We start from the raw sequence: 19,131 nt of genomic DNA on the forward strand, positions 1-19,131 counted from the left end.
GTCACCTGAGATCGGTGTCATGGGTAAGAGGCTTTGTGTACTGATTTGCGGATTCTTAAATTGCTTTACAGCATTAGTGTGGTCGGTGGTATGGATGTGCAATCTTGTTACCTGGTGCGGAAGGTCGTGGGAGCGTATCCCACGGGAAGGTTGTATAAGTGTGGCGTGTAGTCACTTGATTGATTAAAGATGGAAACCAAGTATGGAGATTTTGGTACTATCGCTAATGTGAGAGTTTAGGCCTGAGAGGCGCTCTATTCAGTTGATTGTGAATTGTGGAAGTTTTTTCCGGATTCAACGGTTGTTCTTGCCTGTCATGGAAAAAGGGTCATTGTAGATCCTTGAGAAGTTATTTGCCCAAGCATGGTATGATCAGAATCGGTTTGAGGACCGTTGAGGGGTCCAAATGTGGATGTGTACTCTACACCAGCATGGGTGTGTTCATTCAGCATAGCACTCCTTATGGAGAAGTATTCAGGCGTTGGATGTTATTTTCGTCGTCAGCTATTTCATGTAATACTCTATTGTGCCATGTGAGTTGTGAGACGACTTGATTATTTGTACAATGTGTTGAGGTCCCGCGTAGCAGTGGTGTTATGTGAGCATGATGGCTCTCGAGATGCAGATCATATATCGCACCTTAGTTGTGCTTGAGTTTTATAGCGTATGATGTTACCCGTCTCCCTAGGATTTGTATTATGTACTTGGTGTGCTTATGGTTGATATTCAGGCATTTCGTGAGTATAAGCATTACGGCTCGATGTGTGTCTTCTTTAGATTATTATGTGTGGATCGGGTGGCACGCCGCCACGGGTACATTGTTTGGATCGGGTGGCACGCTGCCACAGGTATCATGGTTGGATCGGGTTGCACACCGCAACAGTGTGACACTGAGTACAGTTTCCCATATCGATTCTTGTGTGTTTTATTTCTCATTTATGAGGAAGGTTCATAACACCCCTTTCGGTTTTTTAATTAGTTACGTGGGTTGAGTAGTACATTCCAGAGTTTGTTTTCCTTATGTATCACATTCGAGTTTGTAGCTTGTTAGCACAATGTGGCATCATACGAGGCTTTTGCAGTATCTGAGGTGGCTTATTGCCTGAGTAGCTTGTACGGGTGAAACAAGATATTTGGACCTGGGATCAGTGCGATCAGATCTATATGAAGCATATTAAAGAGCAAATATTGTTATTTGGTTCATAATGAGGTAATGGTTCTTGTCGAGAGGAGAAACTCAATGATTTGTTGACACGGAAGTTGGTTATGAATTTCTACACATCTCTTCCATCGTGGCAGTATTGCAAGAGTTGGAACGGGACTTATATGTGTCATGAAGTGTGTTGTGGGCATCAGATTCGTGGAATTGTGGTTATTGTTGTCAGAGGATGTTATTATGGTCATGTGAATTATGCGGTGCATGGTGTGAATTCAAAACAGGTATACAATCATGTTTTGGTACAGTGAGTAATGGCTGATACGGTGTTCGTATGTTGAGAGCGGGCCTGGTAGAGAATTTCGGATATTGGAGTTTAGCTCTAAGGCTTTTGACTAAATAAAAGGGGAAATCTTAAAACTGGCTCGAGCTAATGTGCTCGACTAGGTTGTGGTAGCACTGGTAGGTGCTCAAGAGGTTAAATAGTGATTTAGGACAGCTCTAGAGCAGTTCTTAGCACGTTCGAGGACGAACGTATGTTCAAGTGGGAGAGCATGTAACGACCTGACCGGTCATTTTAAGCTCTAGCGCGTTGTTCGGCAGTTTGTGGCCAGAAGTAGCTTCACTTAAGGTATTATGACTTGTACGTGTGGTCGGAATTGAATTTCAGGAAAGTTCGGAGTTAATTTGGAAAGAAAATTCTAATTTCAGAAGCTTTAAGTTGGAAGAATTGAATAAGGTATGATTTTTGAGTAAACGGCCTCGGAATCGGGACTTGAAGGTTCCAACAGGTTCGTATGATGATTTTGAACTTGGGCGTATGTCCGGATCGGGTTTTGGATGACCCAGGAGCATTTCGACACCTATTGTGGAAAGTTGGCATTTTGGAAGGATTTCATAAATTTGGGTTGAAGTGTATTTTAATGTTATCGATATCCGTTTGGATTTTCGAGCCAGGGAATAGCTCCGTATGGTGATTCTGGTCGTAGGAGCGCGTCCGGATGTGGATTTGGAGGTCCATAGGTCATTTGGCGAAAGTTGGAATTTGAAGGCTTTTGGGAAGTTTGACTGAGAGTGGACTTTTTGATATCGGGGTCGGATTCCAATTCCAGAAATTGGAGTAGGTCCGTAATGTCTAATGTGATTTGTGTGCAAAATTTGAGGTCAATCGGACGTGATTTGATAGGTTTCGGCATCGAATGTGGAAGTTTAAAGTTCTAGAGTTCATTTAGCTCGAATTGGGGGTGCAGTTCATGATTTTGATGTTGTTTGATGTGATTGGAGGCCTCGAGCAAGTTTGTGTTATGTTATGAGACTGGTTTGTGTGATTGGACGGGGTCCCGGGGGCCTCGGGTGTGTTTCGGACCAAATTGGAATGATTTGCTGCAGCTGTTGCTGCTATCTGGTTTCCTTCTTCGCGAACGCGAAGGGACTCATGCGTTCACGAAGGAGACTTTTGGGGGATGATGGATTTGCCCACGGTGAACGCGATTGGAGAGCGTGAACATGGTGAAGAGATTGAGGGACCTGCGCGAACGCGATTGGGCAGTCGCGAACGTGTAGAAGGAAGTAAGGAGCAGGGCCTGATGCCATTTGGCCTACGCGAACGCGAGACCGGGTTTGCGAACGCGAAGAAGTGAGGGTGGAAGTCTTCGCGAACGCTTCGTGAGGAGCGCGAATGCGAAGAAGGTTTTCTGGGCCTGGTCTTGCTGAGCTTCGCGAACGCGAGGGGCTTACCGCATTCGCGAAGGAGGGTCGCCTGGGCAGTGTATAAGTTGTAAGAATACGGGTTTTGGCCATTTTTATCTCATTTCCTCCATGGGAGCCGACCTAGGAGCGGATTTGGCGCATCATTTTCACCGTCAATCATAAGGTAAGTGAATCCTACTAGTTGTGAGTTAAATACAAGGTTTATACATAGATTTAGACATGAAAATTTGTAGAAATTTGGGATTTTGAAGAAAAACCTAGAAATTAGTATTTTTGAATTTTGACTACAAAATTGGACATGGAATTTGGAATGAATTATATATTTGAGTTCGTGGGGTTATGGGTAATGTTTATCTTCAAATATTTTCGGAATCCGGGCAAGTGGGCCCGATGGCAATTTTTATCTATTTTTCGATCGGAGATGGAAATTGTTGTAAATTGAATTATAATGAGTATTAGAGTATATATTTATGGATTTGCACATTTATTGACTAGTTTTGGAGCGTTGGGCTTCGGGTGGAGTTGTTGGAAAGGTTTTTGGAACCAGTTATGGAATTTCGAAGCGAGGTAAATCTCCTTTCTAACCTTGTAAGAGGGAATTAACCCCATAGGTGAATCAAATTATTATGTGCTTCTATTTGTAGGGGCTACGTACGCACGAGGTGACGAGAGTCCGTGCGTAGCTACTCTTATGCTTATGTCCGGATAGTCTAGGACCCATATCATGTTGTACTTGTGATGTTTGCGCCCTACTTGTTAATTTAATTATTTAAAACATTTAGAAACTCGGTAAAGGAATTGTAAAAAGGTTCAACTTCATTTTCTTGACCCTCGATGAGAATTGGTATTTCATTGAATAATTGTCCCTTAAATAAATCTTGAATTGGTTGTTTTAAATGTATTTCTCTTTTGTGGAGCAGGCCGAACGCCTCGGTAGCATATAGATGCATCTATGGTTCGTGTTGTTCGACCCTCGGCAGTGCACAGTTTAAATAGTTATGTTGGATCGGGTCGTACGACCTCGGCATGACTTGCGCATGATAACTCTTTAGAACTAATAATACTTTACATTGCTTCATTGGCTTGAGATATAAATTGTTAAATGATGAGAATAAAATTCGGGAATTTCTATTAGTAAGAGGATTGTTTATTATTTCTGGTTATTGAGTTTTCAGCTATATTATGAAATTCCATACTTAATTATAACATCGACATTTTATTGTTAGCCCATAGTAAGTGTCGGAGTCGACCTCTCGTCACTACTTCTTCGAGGTTAGACTGGATACTTATTGGGTACGCGTTGATTTACATACTCATACTACACTTGCTACACATATTTGTGCATGTACATATATGTCTAGTGGCCCTGTGGGCGCAGAAGCGCGGTTATTGCTGAGACTTAGGTGAGCTGCATTCTATACTACGATCCGCAGCCAACAAAGTCTCTTTCAGAGTTATCTATATCTTTCCTGTATAAGTTGTATTCCGGACAGATGCTGTATTTTATTTTACTCCCTAGTTAATGCTCATGCACTTGTGACACCGGGTTTTGGGGATACTTATGGGTTGTTTAGTATGGTAGTTGTGGAGACATTTCCATTTACTCTGTAAATTTTATCTCCTATTATTTAATTGAGGGAAATTATGATTTCAACAATACTAAAATGAGTAATTAAGTTAAGTAATTATCGTTGGCTTGCCTGACAGCGGTGTTAGGCGCCATCACGACCTTTAAAGGATTTTGGGTCGTGACACTACAACTCGAATGTGATACATAATGAAGAACGATCTCTGGAGAAGGACTGCCCAGTCCGCGTAACAAATAAAACGGCCAAGTAGATGTTGTGAACCTACCTCAGGGATGAAAAACAAGACACACAAAATAAGTGTAAGGAGTTATGCTCAACATCTCGTTGTTGCAGCGTGCAACCCGATCAGTCATGACAATCACCAAGAAAACACGCATACCAAGCCATAACGCTTATACTTACAGAATGCCCGAATATCGACCACAAGCACGCCAAGTGCATAATACCGAATCCTGGGGAGGCGGATAGCGCCATACGTTACGAAACCCAAACACAACTAAGGTGCAATGATGACTTGCATCTCGAGAGCCACCTTCTCACATAACACCACAAGCTACACGGGACCTCAATACATGTGCAAATAATCAAGCCGTCTCACAACCCACATAGCACAATAGAGATTTACATGGAATAGCTTACAACGGGAATAACATCTAATGCCCAAAGACTCCTCCGTAGGCAATGCTATGACGAACGAACACATTTGACCTGATGCAGAGCACACCGTCACATTAGGCCCACCAACGGACCACACACCGATTCTGATCATACCATACTAACCAATAAATTTCCAAAGATCCACAATGGCCCTATTCATGACACATAAGAACAGCCACCCAATTCGGGACAAACTCACAACAGTCCACAGCCCAAGGAATAGAACACCTCTCAGGCATAAACTCTCGCATTAACGATAGTACCATAATCTTCATACTTGGTTTCAATCCTTAACAATCAAGTGACTAACATGTCACACTGATACAGATTTCCCCGTGGGATACTCTCACACGACCTTTCGCACCAGGTAGCAAAGTCTGCACATCCATACCACTAACCGTTCTAATCCAAGGCGAATCACAATCCGCCAATCAATACACAATGCCTCCTCCACAGAACACCATTCTCAGGCGATAATAAGATAACGCCAGCTTACTCTAAACATCTGAATTTCCCCATGTTCATCCAAGCCTGTGACATTCTTGTCAACACCGAATCGCAACCTTGATTCTCAACTTTCAAATTCCCATGCTGCTCACTGCACCTATCATGCCGCTACGCGAGAAACACAATTCATCATAACTCCAAACTACTAGTAGAATAAACACTTCTTTGACTAGAAACGCTTCACTTAGCTCATTTCAGAAGATCCAATGCAACACACAATTGAATTCCTAAACCACAGAAAATACAAACCTCAAGTCGTGGTCTAAACCGCCATGACTCTTTCGGAATCCATTTACACAACAAGGTCATTCAAATCTAATACTTCCCAAATCAATCAAGTTATAGTGGCTGCCAAGCCCGCATGCATAACTACCGACCACATGTACGACTTCACATGCCGAAGGAACTGATCATGGCCACAATCACACTGATTCAGCCATTACTAATCGACTCAACTTCTTTCAATTACTCTAAACTTGCCTCAGAAATATAATAACTCCATTAAAACATACGAACCCAATCTGCACTCATCCCGAGTGACCCGCATCACGAGTCCACAGCGTCTCAATACTCTTAAACCATCCCATACTCTCCTTATGCGCATAATAGCATCTCCGACTGGTACACCCATCCTGTAAGACCTTCCGTGAATCCGAAGCTATTTCTTCCTTTCCTTCAATATTGCACCGTATACCCGATGATAACATAGAACATTCCAAGTCCCATTCGTAATCCACTGCGAAAACTCGATCATTAACCACACAACGGACCCGAAATCCTAAGGCACTGCACTTAGATTCTTGAACCTACTAGGACCGTTGTTGGGAGTCACCCACTCTGACATGGTCCCAAATATAATCAAACTCCTACGCTCTTGTTAGAACATGAACACTCCCAAAGAAGCAACCGGATGAGTTCCTTTCCTTGTACATCACATCCACAAGATTCATAACTCTAAGTCTCCCCAAAACCTGCACATGAATCGATAAGGTGGAATATAGTGCACATTTATCAATTCCTTTGCTCGAATTACCACTGATATTTTCTTTCCTTAGTCGTAATAACCTAACAATAACCAGAAACCGCACAAGCAGACAATCACGTAATCCAATCGTAAAGGGTGGGGCTCTCCCACTTAGCTTTAGGCTACAATTTATAAACATAGAGCCCACAAAGATTTTCCCTTCTCAATTACTATGATGCCGTACCGTTAACCCGCCAAATTTTTTGTAGTTTCTTATTAAACTTTTCATGAACATCCCGAATTATCAGCCATAATCGCATACTCGACCTTCTGCTTCGTAGTACATAGAACTCTTCGTAGAAACTTCATCAAATCACACAACCGCTGACCTGCCCACAGACGATAGCCCACCTGTGATATTCCATGCCGACATCTTCCAACGACACTGCACTAGGTATAACTACCACGTAATCAGTAAATTCTCCTGAGCTCATGCTCGCCCACCAGCTGTATAAGTCTGTTCCTTCCCCATTGGCATCAACTGAAAGTTTAACAATACCTTCCCAACTCAAATCATATTGCATCAGAAACGATAATTAAATCTTCACACCCTTCTTCATTTCAAGCAACTTCTTTCTGCCATATTCAACCTTTCTTCGTACCGTCACCATCATTCCAAATGAAATCCGTAAAACAAATCACCTCCCATCACGACTCCCAAACTGTTCTTCACTTTCTCAAGGTACGTGGCTCTCCTACAACAGAATCCATATGCTAACCTGCCACTCTTACTTTGGTTAAACTATCTCCTTTAAGCAACTTCTCAACCTCTGCCTTTTCATACTTGACCTGCTATTACTTCAACCATCGTGAAACGTTTCCTGCCATGTCTTTCCTTATACTTCGCTGCTCAAATGTTGCATCAAATCAAAAATCCATCTCTGTAGCACCTGAACCAATAAATTATTACCGACTCCAAGCCTCTTTGAAGATCATCTTCCTCGAGCCATCAACATTAGAAATACCAATTCAATCCTGAACCACTGCACACCGCTATCTTTTACAATCTCCCCTCAGGAACCATCTCACAACACCCTGCCCCAAAGGCAAAATTAAGAAGACCATACCACCGGCGAACCTTAATGCGTTCAAACAAGGATGACGACAACGCATCAAAATGAACATTCCACCACACTCGAAAATATCAAGTCTCATTACTTCATCAACCAAACCTGGACATCTATAGTCTGATTGCCTTTCTTCCGCTGAAATTAAATGTTGAACCCCTTAATCATGCACTGAGAAATCCTCTTTTCAAGCCATTCACTGCCTCGACACATAAACGAGCACCATACCATTATATCACTATTGCGCGATAATGATGCATGGACGTCATAGCAATCCGTCCATAGCCTCAAACCATCATAAATATAGCTACTCAGCTAAAATGACAGAACATCCTTCCGCAAGGCGATGATAATAGCCCGCAAAAACACGCAGGGAAAACCATCCTGCACTACATCTGCAGTACCAATACAACTCCTCAATGTCCAGTTGACAACAAGCGCTTTGCGTTGCATAAGATTGAGTAGGAGGGAAACAAAGGCACAAGCCTCAATGGAATCAAACTGCACGATAAGGAAATCAAGAAGGGAAGTGCTCCTAACAGCCCTGTAGCCTCTCGAAGATAAGTACAGACGTCTCTGTACTTATCTTCGAGAGGCTCTACTAGACGTGCTCATGACTCGTGAGACCTAAATGAACCTAATGCTCTGATACCGAGCTGTCATGACCCAAAATTTATTGTAGGTCATGATGGCGTCTAACGTCGCCGTCAGGCAAGCCAACGGTGATTTACCAAGTTAATTACTTATTTTAGTATTTTAAAATCATAATTTTTCATTAATTGAACAGCATAAAATAGAATTTTTCGAGTAAATAAAAATATTTGCACGAACCACAATAATGAATAACCTGAAGGGACCCCCAAAACCCGGTATCACAAGTGCATGAGCATGATAAAATTATTAGTACAATGGAGACTCGGTGGATTGCGATGCATAGCTTGGGTTGCAGCTCACGTAAAGTCTCCTCAACAGATGCGCCTACGCACCAAGATGATCATCTAATGAACCTGTCAGATCCTGCACATTTAGTGAAGAAGTGCAACATGAGTACGTAAATCAACGCGTACTCAGTAAGTATCTAGCCTAACCCCGGAAAAGTAGTGACGATTGACCAACATCGATACTTACTAGAGGTCCAAATAAATAATAAGATAAATCATAACAGATGTGAAGTGCACAACAATAGTGGAGTAAGTTTGTACTCTCATAATATTTCCCAATTATTTCCTTTAAAGTATAGATTTTCTTAAACTTGTATTCTTCCTTAATATCCCAGAACATGCCAAGTGTCAATACCAAATGAATAAGAAATACCATAAAGTTCCAGACATCAGTGGAAAGATTAGCACGTAAATATTCAGGCTACTAGCGATATAACGCACGATACTACCGAGAACGTTCGGCCCGATCTAGAATAACGTGTACACTGCCGAGGGACATGCAACACGATCCATAGATGCATCTATATACTATCGAGGCGTTCGACCCGCTCCACAAGAAAAGGGAGAAAGTTACCGAATTACGAGGCACGTGTTTACAATACAGCACATGAGCACAAAATGAATTTAATCTTTACTATTTCTCAAATAACTCGCCCACAACTCAAAGTGTTAAGGTTTAGCCTAGTGTACATATATTTACTTCTAAATAAATTTCAATTATAACTTCAATTAATTAATCCAGCAGAATGAATTCAAGTAATTCAAACATTTCATGATAAGATCCTAGGTCTACCCGGACATAAACATACTTTAGTTACGTACGGACTCTCATCACCTCGTGTGTACGTAGCACCCACAACTAGTAGAACATAATAATAAATATCACCTAGGGGTAGTTTCCTCCTCACAAGGTTAGACTGGAGACTTACCTCGCTCCGAAGTCCCATAACCGGCTCTAAAGCCACTCTAACACCTCGAACCAATGCACGTCGATCCAAAACTATCCAAACAATTTGCAAACCAATCAAAACATATTCTAATACCCATAATTAATCAATTTAAACAATTTCCAACTCCGCTCGAAAAGTCAATAAAATCAACCCTAGGGCCCACATGCCCAGATTCCAAAATTTCTGAAGATAAACATTACCCGCCACGTTACGAACTCAAATATATAATTTATTCTCAATTTCACGTCCAATTTCGTGGTCAAAATTCAAAAATACCAAATCCTAGGTTTTTCACCAAAACCCCACAATTTCTACAAATTTCCATGTTTAAATCCTTATACAAACCATGTATTTAACTTGTAATAGGTGGGAGTCACTTACCTTGTGTTGCTTGATGAAAATATCCCCTTGAAGCTCTCCAAAATCACCCCAACCAAGTGAAAATGGAAGAAAATAGGCCAAGTCCCGTTTTTTATAAAACTTCACTGCCCAGCGACCTCTCGCATTTGCGGTCCATTAGCCGCTTTTGCGGCTCCGCAGATGCGATGCTCCTCCTCGCTTTTGTGGACTCGCTTCTGCGGCAACATTGCCGCTTCTGCGAAGCAGCCCTCTCTCACACTTTCCGCTTCTGCGATCGATCCGCCGCAGCTGCAACTCCGCTTCTGTAGTCCACCTGCTCGCTTCTGCGACCTCAGCCCCAGTCACGCCTGGCCTCTTCTGCAACCCTCTTGTCCGCTTCTACGGCTCCGTACCTGCGGCCAAAACCTCGCAGGTGCGGTTACACCAGATGCCAGCTGCTTCACCATTCCTCCCAAGTCCAAACTCGATCCATTTTCAATCTAATTCACACCCGAGGCCCTCGGGACCTCATCCAAACACACCAACACATCCCAAAGTACAATACGAACCTAGTCGAAGCGTTAAACCACGTCAAACAACATCAAAATCATGAATCGTGCCTCGAATCAAATTTATAAATTTCCAAATTTCCAAATTCTATATCTTGTACCGAAACGTATCAAATCAAGTCCGATTGGCCTCAAATTTTGCACACAAGTCATAAATGACATAACGAAGCTATTCCAAGGCTTGAAAATCTCAAACGGATATTGATAACATTAAATCCACTTCAAGTCAAACTTAAGAATTTCTTAAACTTTTAAAATACCAACCTTCCATAATAAGCGCTGAAATGCTCGCGGGTGATCCGATACTCAATCCGAACATACGCCCAAGTCTGAAATTATCATGCGAACCTATTGAAAACTCCAAATCCTGATTCCGAGGTCGTTTACTCAAAATTCACACCTTAGTCAATTCTTCCAACTTAACGCTTCCGAAATTAGAATTTTCCATCCGAATCAACTCCGAACTTTCCCGAAATTCAATTCCAACCACACGTACAAGTCATAACACCTGAAGTGAAGCTACTCAAGGCCGCAAACCTCCGAACGACGTGCTAGAGCTCAAAACTATCGGTCGGGTCGTTACAGTATGTCACAAAATTGACTATTTCAGTGCATCTTTTTCCCTTCATCAAATGCTAAAGCATCCATGGTGAATGTGCGTTCAACATATTTCTTGAATTTCGTATGCAATTTTGTTTCTATATTTTAAAATTTTTAATAGTGGCCTCAATATAATAGAAAAATATCTTAAATTTAACAAGCAAGAAAAACAAAATTCAAGTATTGGTTTGGATGAAAAATATTATACTTTACCTTTGAAAGGATAGAGAGAGGAAGAAAATCTTTATTTTAAAAAGAAACTCTCACAAAAAAAAAGTATTGCATAAGAGGGGTTCCTTTTCCCATTCAAAATATGAGGGATATTGTTTTCCAACCCTTAAAGGTTAAGGGGGTAAAGTAGATTTTATTCTAAATATTCCTAACTACTCTCTCCGTTCACTTTTAGTTGTCAAGTATTCTAAAAATAAATTTTCATTTTTACTTGTCACTTTTCGCATATCAAGAGAAAAATAATTTTTTTTCTGTTTTGCCCCTAGCATTAATTACTCATTTCAAATTATTTTTTAAATCCATTAAGACTATACACCAATTAATATGGGTATCATGATAAATTATACATTTTATTTATTGTTTCTTAAGGGACGTGAAAAATCTAAAGTGGACAACTAAAAGTAAACCGGACTAGTATTTTTAATATTATACTAACATTGCTCTTATGACGACCCCCGTCCCCTCCCCCAAAAAACAATTAGGGAAAAGGTTCGGATTTGTCCTTGTACTATTGTATATAGTTTACATTTGTCCCCCATTATACTTTTCGTTCAAATCCATCCTTACCGTTAACAAAGTATGCAAAAAATACCCCTAACCCTAACGTTTTGTCAATGTGGCACTCGGGGCCCTCAAATAAATTGTCATGTCATCATTTCTATCATTTAATCCTTAAATATATCATTCAAGATAAAGAGAATTTTGTGGGTCCCACTTAATTTTTAACTTTTTAACTCTTTCTTTTTCTTCTCCCTTTCTCCACTGTTTTCGGCGTTTTCATCTTCTCCGTTGAATTCAAAATTCAATCAATCAACTTTGATTTCTATAGCAAACTTAGATCATTTTATTTTTTGTCATATTTATAAAGAATGGGGTTTCACATCAAGATGTTATTCCCAGCGAAAACCTCCATTACCACCCATGACAACACCATACTACCTTGGCCTCTACCTCGCCTTCACGATTTTAGGCAACCAAGTTTTTCTTGAGTTTTGGAAGAGGATTTTTAGAGAAGAAAAATGAAAGCAATGAAGATTTTGAGGTCGGTCGGAAGAAGTTCTGCGACAAATAAAGGTTAAGATAAAGAAAATTCACCGATAATCGTTTAGCCAAATCTAAGCGTGGTTCTTCACTTGCGGGCATTTTTTCGGCAAGACCACCAAAGATGGAGAAGATTACTGCTTGTCAATATATTCACACTGCTTTGAAAAGTCAAAAGGCAATATTGGTCAATGTTGACAGTTTCAACCAATGACAATTTAGCTTATTGTCTCCCATCATCGCATCTTTTCGACAAGCCCGCCGGAGAGGAAGAAGATTAATGGTCTATCACCTTTGGGATTAATCATAACTAGCAGTCCTCGCATTTTCAGCCCATTCAGAAAAACAATCTCATTCTCTTTCTAATTTCATTATCATGAACTTAAACAATTCTTGATGGGTGTCAAAATCTTTCAGCTTGCGGCGGGCTATGGTGTTGGAGAAGCAGAAGAAGTGATGTTGAAAAAAGAAGAAAGAGAAAAGTAAAAGAAAAAAGGAAAAAAGAATTAAAATAATATATTGGGTAGTGAATTTATAAAAATGCTGACATGTATTATTACGTGGTGATTTATTTAAGGGCCTCGAGTGCCACAGTGTCAAAATATTAGGGTTAAGAATATTTTTGGTTACTTTGTTAACGTTAAAGATGTATTTGAACTAAAAGTATAACGAGAGATAAATGTAAACTATATACAATAGTACAAGGACAAATTAGTACCTTTTCCCAAAACAATTAATACATAAAAGATACATGTTGACCCTAAGTAAAATAGGTAGTACCGAAACTCCACTGGTTTGCTGAAGAATAAGAAAACGGAACAACTCCAATTATCTATTGAAACCGCAATGGAGGTACATTCCCATGATTCCTAGCAAATTCTCTCTTCTACATTTTTTATTTCGATTCCTTCTATAATTTAAAGGTTGCGTGATCCTTTGAATTTTTTCAGAGCAAACCATCTTTTGTACATGTTTCAAACCACGAAGATTACTCCACACCCGAGCGTGAGAGCACTGGAATCGAAGAAATCGACAATGGTGAATACTGGCCCCTTTCTGGCAAACCCTATGTTGATATGATTCTCACAAAAACTACTGTCAAGCCCCACTATGGCATGGTAATTCCCTTTTTTTTTTTCCTTTCAATTCTTTGATTTATAGGTCTTTATTGGCCGAGATGTATCAGAAACAATCTTTATACCTTTGCATACATACTATACTTCTCAAACTACACTTGTGAAATTTCTAAAAAAATTATATTTTTAACCCGACCTATATTTGAGTTCTGAACCCGCGGCTTTTATGTTGGATCAGCCACTGAATTTGTTTGATGTTGACAGTATTTACCGAGAAAAATGAACAAAGAGCTACCTGCTGGTGGAGCCCCAGCAGTCCTTACTTGTGGTCGAAAGAAGTGGGATATGTTCTACTATTCTAATAACAAATTTAGCGCTGAGTGGAAAAAATTTGTGGATGATAACGATCTGAAGGTGGGGGATGGACTTGTGTTTGAACTTTCAGAGTGCAGCACTAGCAAAATCCATTTTAGAGTTCAGATTCTGAGAGGTGATTTCCCTTCTGAATTGCTGCCTGAAGATGAAGAGGGTGCAACTGATGCCAACCCAATTGAACTGTAGGAAGTTGTAGGCTGTTTACAAGTATTTGAAACCATATTTAGACGATTATATTTTCTTTGAGCATAGTGTTACTGTTGAAGGGGAGCCTTGGAGTAACAATAAAGTTATCTTCGTGTGACCTATAGGTCACGGGTTCGAGCCGTGGAAGCAGCCAATAATGCTTGCATTAGAGTAGGTTGTCTACATCGCACCCCTTGGGCGAACGCGGGATGCCTTATGCTGGGCTGCCCTATAGTGTTACTGTTCTGTTTGGTTTAAAAGAATGACTTACTATTTGTTCATGTGGATCTGTTTTCTCTATATTGTGATTGTTTGGTTATCTTCTACTTGTGTCCGATTAAGTATTAGCTCTGATATATCATTTTCAAAGAATGGAATTTAGTACTACATATTTTGACAAGTACATGCCATTTAACATGTCAATATTAGAAAATAATCGTATTGTTTAAATTTAGAATCTTGAAGCTTCACTTCTTTCATTGTTCAACCCAGCTTCTAATGCTTACTCTTCATCTTTTGCCTGTTGAAAAAGCTGATAGTGTGCTAGACTGAAGAAATCAAAATTGTTCTAAATATTTTTTCCTCCAGATCTAATCAGCCTTGGAATGGTTTGTCAGTATGTTTCTACAATCATTCTTAGAGGCTAGAAAAAACTCTTGGCAGCCTTATATAACAATGTGCTATTGCAATTCCTGGGAGCAAGTACTACAAATTTAGACAAGAGAACGGTTTTTGGGGCATTTGAAAATGCTGCAACAGTTAACTTATTTCGATGGTGCTAATTGTCTTCTGTATTCTTCATCCATACTGTGTTAGTAAGTGCATTCTCATTTACTTTTACATAGCGGTTGATTTTCTTCTTCCTGTGCTCAACTTGCGCTGTGCCCCTGCGCAAGGGCAGGAGGTGGAGGAGGGGGGATCTACAGAATTTCTTGGACTCAGGTATCTTTTTATAATCTATTTGACGGGGCTGACAGTATTTTAGTACTCTCATTAGAGGATTAATCTTTTCTGGAGAAGCCAGCATACCTTGTCAGTAGAACTTGTAACTTCCAACAATCATATTCTGCTGTGTCTCATCATTTCTTTCTCTGTTTCTTCCTCTACAATTCTCAATTATCTCTGTATTCTCAACTCATGCAAATGGTAGAGTATGCTAACCTGCTAGTGTTACATCCTTTTGTCTCATGGTCCTCATGATATAGATGCTTCGACCCTACCATTAGTGTCAAGTGTTATACCTCTTTCCAACCTTTATTAGAATGTTATGCACGAATGTTGTTATACGTGCTACGGGGTTGTGATTCCAATGGCAACTATCTTCATATAGCTGTCACAAGTCAGTTCAGAAGGATAATTTCACTCACTTATATTAATCTCATCCAATTACGGTTCCTTTCCTGATTGTCATAGGCAGCTTTAGTTCTTAGGAAAAGCAGTAAGCTAGACACTACCCCCAACAAAGAGATACATCCCCACCACATAAATGTCTGAATGTAACAGTTCCTACCCATGCAAACCTTTGATCCATCCAATACAAGAACTTGGCTTGATTTTCCTAGGTTTGCTTCATAGACTAGAGCTGCAAGAAGTCCATAGAGTAGTGATCCCAGAGGAATGTTGGTGATGAGAATGTTGTGATTGACCCCTGCACTGTTGGGGCCAAATAGCTCAGAGGTTATTGACACTGCTGCTGAAAATACAAAACCAGAACTCAACCCAAGCAACGCCGTGGCAGCGCTCAATGCGGCTTTGCTTCCTGATAAAACAAGCAGAAAAAAAGCCACTGGTGTTGGAATCAGCGCAAATGCAAGCCATGCAGTCCTTGCATAGTACATCTTGCTGCAACCAAAAATAACCATTTTCAGCTCTCTGTCAAACTTTTTACCATTATGGTGATTGTCCATTGAAAGAATAGTAAATCTGGAAATACTTACTCCCGTAGGAAATCTGGGGCTGCTGAAAGTAGGCGCCCGAAGAAGGAACATGCAGAATAGAGTGCAACAAGAAAGCTGATCTCTGAACTATATCCAAGTGACTCTGAAATTTGGCCTAGATTGTTGCTGTAAACGAGTACGAGTGTTCCCCCACAGAAATATGCTAGGTAATATAGCCAGAAATCCCACCTACACATGAGCTGATCTGCTGAATGTTCTTCTCCAAGCAGCAGCAAACGATCTCTCAACAAAAAGCTGCTAGTCCAACTTTCCTTCTCTTTCAAACCATGAGAATTTTCGGTCCAAAGAGTCATACTTGAATCCTCTTTCCACATCATTTCTTTGTGCATTCCAAAATCATCAGTGTCATCGTCTTCAAGTAACATATAATTAGGATGGAATAGTTGAGACCACTCTTCTGTACGGATAACCCCAGGCGCAATCACCGGAAGGACCAGCAAGAACACTGCACCGGCCAAGAGGATACGAGCCGTTGGTGCACTATATGAGACCGAGTTCAGGATTAAGAGATAAAGGCCGGTAAAAACTGCTAGTATGGTTAGACATAGGAAAATGAGATATTCTCGGTGAACAGAATCAGCACGAAGAGTTTGGGAGTGAGGTTGCCGGAGGATTGGCAGAGCTGCAACTGATGTGACAAGGGGGACTAGGGCATTAAGAAGAAGGTATAGTGTATCATCATTGGAATTAATGGCATTACCAATGAGGTTGAACAAGGCTGCACTTGCACCATTGAAACTTACGCTGAGGGATAATGCAAATGGTCTATTTGCTGGGAAATGTTTGATGCACAACACATAACATACTGTATTAAACCAGCAGATACTGCAGCCAGCCAACACACACAACAGAAATACCTGCAAGGTAAGTCGGTGAAAGCTTGAGAATGGGATAGCATCGTAATGAATTTTCAATGCAAAGAGCTGAAGAAAATAATCATGCAACATCTTGGAATTCTGCAGTTTGCAGTTTCAGTGGATTAAAAGCTATGTTACGCGGATTCTCCAAAACAGTTGCTGCACCCGTGTCGGATCCTCCAAAAATGTACTACCTTTGGAGGATCCGACACGCACCCACCGACATTTTCGAAGAGTCCAAGCAACATAGATTAAAAGGGCAACCTTCCCAAAGCCCCATGGAGTTCCACTTGAATCTTGAATAGGTTCTTCAGATCTTGCAGAGAATTTTCAAGCAACAAAAATTAATTGACTAGAATGGAAGGAAGCTGAGAATAAAATGTTCTCAAACTCTCTTTGGTTGTTAAGAGCAGGATTTCTTACCTAATGAGAAACCTCAAAAATGATAAATTAAGTTTGTTTGCCAATTAATATCCACTAACATTACTTGATGGACATTCTTGCCTTTTTTTTTTTTTTTTTTCCTGAGGACTAGTTGATAATTGATTAGTTGTTCGGTGGGGTTGTCTTATCTTTAACGTAACTAATATGCACATCCAAAAGCTTCTTTTACTAACATTGAGTCATGGCCAATTAAGCAGAAAGTTAACGAGAAGGAAGAGCACAAATCATGCAGAGCTGATATCAAGATAGTTTAGCAAAGAGCTCTCAGTAATTTTTCTTTATGCAGATTTATGAGTTCCCCCAACTCCCATCCCTCTTTTTAACCCCTAAAATCTTAAAAACTTTGAACTGTGGCGAATTTACAGAACCTTAGTCTTCTTTCCATATTGGACTTTCTGGTTGATAAATTTACTTTAGTCCTCACCAACCATTAACTATAATTATGTTTCTATTTCTTGTCTAGTACTTAGTACTCAATAAACATTTCTAAACTAATACAAGTTAGCTAATTTGGTGTGGTAGCTCTAACTACTAACAACCGTTAGTTCACCAAAGAATCCAGAGGAAAATTTAATTCTTAGGAAGAAAAAAATAACAAGGCAAAATGCAATTGAGTATTCAGGCAACAACAAAAATTGGATTAAATTCTCAAATTTCTTCAACTCAAGATACATGTTCCTAGCATCAATTCCAAAATTCAAGAAGATTTGGGAGAAGAAAAGGAGAAAACTGACCAAGAAATAAGGCAAAATGATGATTTTCTGAATGACAAGCCATTGAAGGCCATAACCAATAAGTCCCATAAAAGCAGCTATGAAAAGAACAACCCACAATGGGAAATACATAAGAGAAACTCCAGAACACCACCCAAATGCTTTCCCCATATCTGATGCCATTGACAGATAATTCAGCTGCACCTGTGAAATTCCCAGAACAGATTTCAATTCAGAAGAATAGGACGAGAAGTCGAAATTTGTCCCTGTAAATGCTTGAATCCATGTGCTTGCTATCAATATCATCCATTTACTTGAATATTGCTCCATAATTCTTCTTTTTTTTTTTTTACTGGGAATATTGTTGAGTCATGGAAGATATTTATATTTAAGAGGGGTTTTCTTGATCTTGGAGAATCTTAAAAGCGAAGAAATGATGATATTTTAGTTGTTCATGTTTTAGGGGTGGTTGGGAAGACGAGGGAGGTTGGAAGTTTTTCAGGTCATAACCACAAGGAAGTTAAAGAGTTTTCCTTCTTTTTTTTAAATTGTTTTTGTTGTTGTAATAATGCTATAAATGATAAATATTTGTTAAAAATAATAGTAACATATAAAGTTAAAATACTTCTAAGTTACTCCTACATTTTATATTACTAGTCTCTATGTGCGTGTCTCGCACGTAATACACAAAACTGCTTATATCTCGTTTGGTCAACCTGCAAAAATCAGCTTATTTTGAGAAGTGTTTTTTCTCAAAAGTATTTTTGGTGAGAAACAGTTTGTGTTTGACTAATTAATTTGAAAAGCACTTTTGAGCAGCAATTAGTATTTGGCCAAGCTTTAAAAAAACTATTTCTAAGTGTATTTTTCTCTAAAGTGATTTTGGAGAGAAGCTATTTTTTTCTGCTTCTCCAAAATTACTTCTGCTTCTCCTCAAAAACACTTTTTTTTTCCTTTTTAAAGCTTAATCAAACACCTTAATTTTAGAAGAAAATTATTTTTGACCAAAAAAAGTATTTTTGCCTCAAAAAAAGCTTGGCCAAACAGGCTAATAGCGTTGACATAAGAATATAGAAACTTGTTACTTGAAAAGTATTATTCATTATGAAAATATTAAAATTGTACGCCATTTTTTTTAGCT

The 19,131-nt window shown here is 39.7% G+C and overlaps 2 protein-coding genes across 2 annotated transcripts; one reads left to right on the forward strand and one right to left on the reverse strand.

Moving 5' to 3' along the window:
* The first annotated feature begins 13,111 nt into the window (after positions 1-13,111).
* On the forward strand, positions 13,112-14,335 carry LOC107831851 (B3 domain-containing protein Os04g0386900). Its single transcript, XM_016659645.2, has 3 exons — positions 13,112-13,233; positions 13,332-13,499; positions 13,722-14,335. The coding sequence occupies exons 1-3, from the start codon at positions 13,228-13,230 to the stop codon at positions 14,016-14,018; spliced, it is 471 nt and encodes a 156-aa protein (XP_016515131.1). The 5' UTR covers positions 13,112-13,227; the 3' UTR covers positions 14,019-14,335.
* Positions 14,336-15,366: 1,031 nt separating this feature from the next.
* Positions 15,367-18,519, reverse strand: LOC107831850 (protein NUCLEAR FUSION DEFECTIVE 4-like). The gene is made up of 3 exons (XM_016659642.2): positions 18,012-18,519; positions 15,956-16,833; positions 15,367-15,860 (listed from the first exon to the last, which is right to left on the reverse strand). The coding sequence occupies exons 1-3, from the start codon at positions 18,318-18,320 to the stop codon at positions 15,386-15,388; spliced, it is 1,662 nt and encodes a 553-aa protein (XP_016515128.1). The 5' UTR covers positions 18,321-18,519; the 3' UTR covers positions 15,367-15,385.
* Positions 18,520-19,131: the final 612 nt, after the last annotated feature.

Source organism: Nicotiana tabacum, chromosome 19 (genome assembly GCF_000715075.1).
Source record: "Nicotiana tabacum cultivar K326 chromosome 19, ASM71507v2, whole genome shotgun sequence".
Lineage (NCBI taxonomy): Eukaryota > Viridiplantae > Streptophyta > Magnoliopsida > Solanales > Solanaceae > Nicotiana > Nicotiana tabacum.

Excerpts from the sequence above, each read along its gene's own strand:
- LOC107831851 (XM_016659645.2), top strand. Across the intron at positions 13,500-13,721 it reads TCAAGCCCCACTATGGCATG|TATTTACCGAGAAAAATGAA; the intron begins GTAATTCCCTTT and ends TGATGTTGACAG.
- LOC107831850 (XM_016659642.2), bottom strand. The coding sequence starts at position 18,320 with ATGGAGCAATATTCAAGTAAATGGATGATATTGATAGCAAGCACATGG. Across the intron at positions 16,834-18,011 it reads TCATTTTGCCTTATTTCTTG|GTATTTCTGTTGTGTGTGTT; the intron begins GTCAGTTTTCTC and ends CTTACCTTGCAG. Across the intron at positions 15,861-15,955 it reads GCCCCAGATTTCCTACGGGA|CAAGATGTACTATGCAAGGA; the intron begins GTAAGTATTTCC and ends TTTTGGTTGCAG.